At 42.7% G+C, this 1977-nt stretch overlaps 1 protein-coding gene across 1 annotated transcript; it reads left to right on the forward strand.

Annotated features, from left to right (window-relative positions):
* Positions 1–220: 220 nt before the first annotated feature.
* GPR15 (G protein-coupled receptor 15) lies at positions 221–1746 on the forward strand. The gene has a single exon (XM_019548656.1). The coding sequence runs from the start codon at positions 236–238 to the stop codon at positions 1340–1342; it is 1107 nt and encodes a 368-aa protein (XP_019404201.1). The 5' UTR covers positions 221–235; the 3' UTR covers positions 1343–1746.
* The last annotated feature ends 231 nt before the right edge of the window (positions 1747–1977 follow it).

Raw genomic sequence — 1977 nt, forward strand, 5'->3', positions numbered from 1 at the left:
GAAACCAATCATATTTCACACACACATGCACACACCTCCCCCCCCTGCAACTGCTAAGCAAACTCCTGACTTGACTGGATTAGACAAAGATGCTTCCGTTGCTCATCTACCTCAACTTACACGATTGGTTAAGAGCACACAGATTGTGAATATTGGTGGTATTTAAGTTGTTTCTTACAAGAGTTCTGCTATGTCCCCTGCGATAAGAATAAGGCTGGAGACAACTACGCCAGAGATGGACTCTGAATATCTTTACCCTGTGACAACTGGGACAAGCTATGCTTATGATTACAGCCTTCCCACCGAGAGTCCTGAGGAAAGCTGCCAGGCTGAGCCTGTGCCATATGCGAACATTTTCCTTCCTCTGCTATATGCCATCGTCTTTGTTGTGGGAATTATTGGCAATTCCATCCTGATAGCAGCCGTCTTCAGACGAGGAATTCAGAGGCTGATTGACATCTTCATTGCCAATTTAGCTGCCTCTGACTTTGTCTTCCTTATTACACTGCCGCTCTGGGTAGACAAGGAGAAGTCAGGGGGCAGCTGGAGGTCAGGCTCCTTTCTCTGCAAGGGAAGTTCCTATGTTATTTCGGTCAACATGTATTGCAGTACACTGCTCCTCACTTGCATGAGTACTGACCGATACTTGGCCATCATGCACCCCTCTGTTGCCAGAAAAGTGAGAACAAGATTCAATTCCATTGGAATGTGCATCTGCATCTGGGTGCTATCTGGCTTCCTGGGGCTGCCAACCCTCCTGACTAGACAACTGGTGCTAGAAGAGGAGACTGGCCAGTCTTATTGCACAGACAGTGAGCAGATGCCTATGAAGTGGATCACATCACTGATAATTTTGATTCTGGCCTTCTTTTTCCCCTTGCTGTGCATCTTGACCTTCTACTGCTCTGTGACAAGGAAGCTCTGCATGCATTATCAGAAATCTGGAAAACACGACAGGAAGCTAAGGAAATCCATCAAGATTGTCTTCATTGTAGTGGCTGCCTTTGTTTTCTCCTGGATCCCTTTCAACCTTTTCAAGCTGCTAGCCAACATCTCTCGGCTCCAGCACCCGCTATTCTGTTTTCCTTACAAGGTTGCCCAGATGGGTATGCAGGTGAGCGGCCCCTTAGCCTTTGCCAACAGCTGTGCCAACCCTTTCATCTACTACTTCTTTGACTGCTATATGCGTAGAGCCATGACAAGGTGTATATATTCACAAGTGAAAGCTCACAGTGTCAGGAGCAGTTCTGACACTATGGACACTCGGCTGAGCCATTCCTTATCCTATTTTATTTATGGGGAGGATGCTACCAGGAAGAGGAGACGATCTATGTCCTTCTGACAAGAAACAGAAACTCTGGAGGGTGGCACTTACCTCACAGATGGTGAGTGAGGTAAGGTCAAAAGAAAACAAGCAAAGGGGGGAAAAAGGTGAGAGAGAAAAGGACAGAGAACATAACTGGGAAACATAACTGGCTGCACGTTTAATTAGAGAACATATACTTTCCTGCAGTAAACTATACAACATGCTTATCTTGAATGTAACACTGTAACTACAGGTTCCTGCAAATTATTGTCATTACCAAGACTAAATCCAAAACTAGCAGAGAGGAATATGTATAATGTCTGAAACAAAATCACAGTGCTCAGTACAAAATGCCTACAAGGATAGATCAGATCGCTAGATTACAATCTCTCACTCTCTTGTCACATTGATAAAAGCTTTGAGTTGAAATACGTAGGTTGCTTAGCAAATAACTGATAGATGATGTATTTGGAGTTCTGCTTCTTTTTTGATATTTTGTTCATGGAATAAATATGAACAAATCAGAATTCTCTCAGAAGGTACTTGGTAGTCAAAGTTATCTGACTATTTTTATTTTGTATATTTTATTTTTATTTTTGTGTATTTTATTTTGTGTAATACTCATTACCAAAATTGACAGATTTCACAATTTCATCATTTAGATTCCTCTT

The sequence above is a fragment of the Crocodylus porosus genome, unplaced genomic scaffold, assembly GCF_001723895.1.
Source record: "Crocodylus porosus isolate Cpor-Errol unplaced genomic scaffold, CroPor_comp1, whole genome shotgun sequence".
Taxonomy (NCBI): domain Eukaryota; kingdom Metazoa; phylum Chordata; order Crocodylia; family Crocodylidae; genus Crocodylus; species Crocodylus porosus.

Excerpts from the sequence above, each read along its gene's own strand:
- GPR15 (XM_019548656.1), top strand. The coding sequence starts at position 236 with ATGGACTCTGAATATCTTTACCCTGTGACAACTGGGACAAGCTATGCT.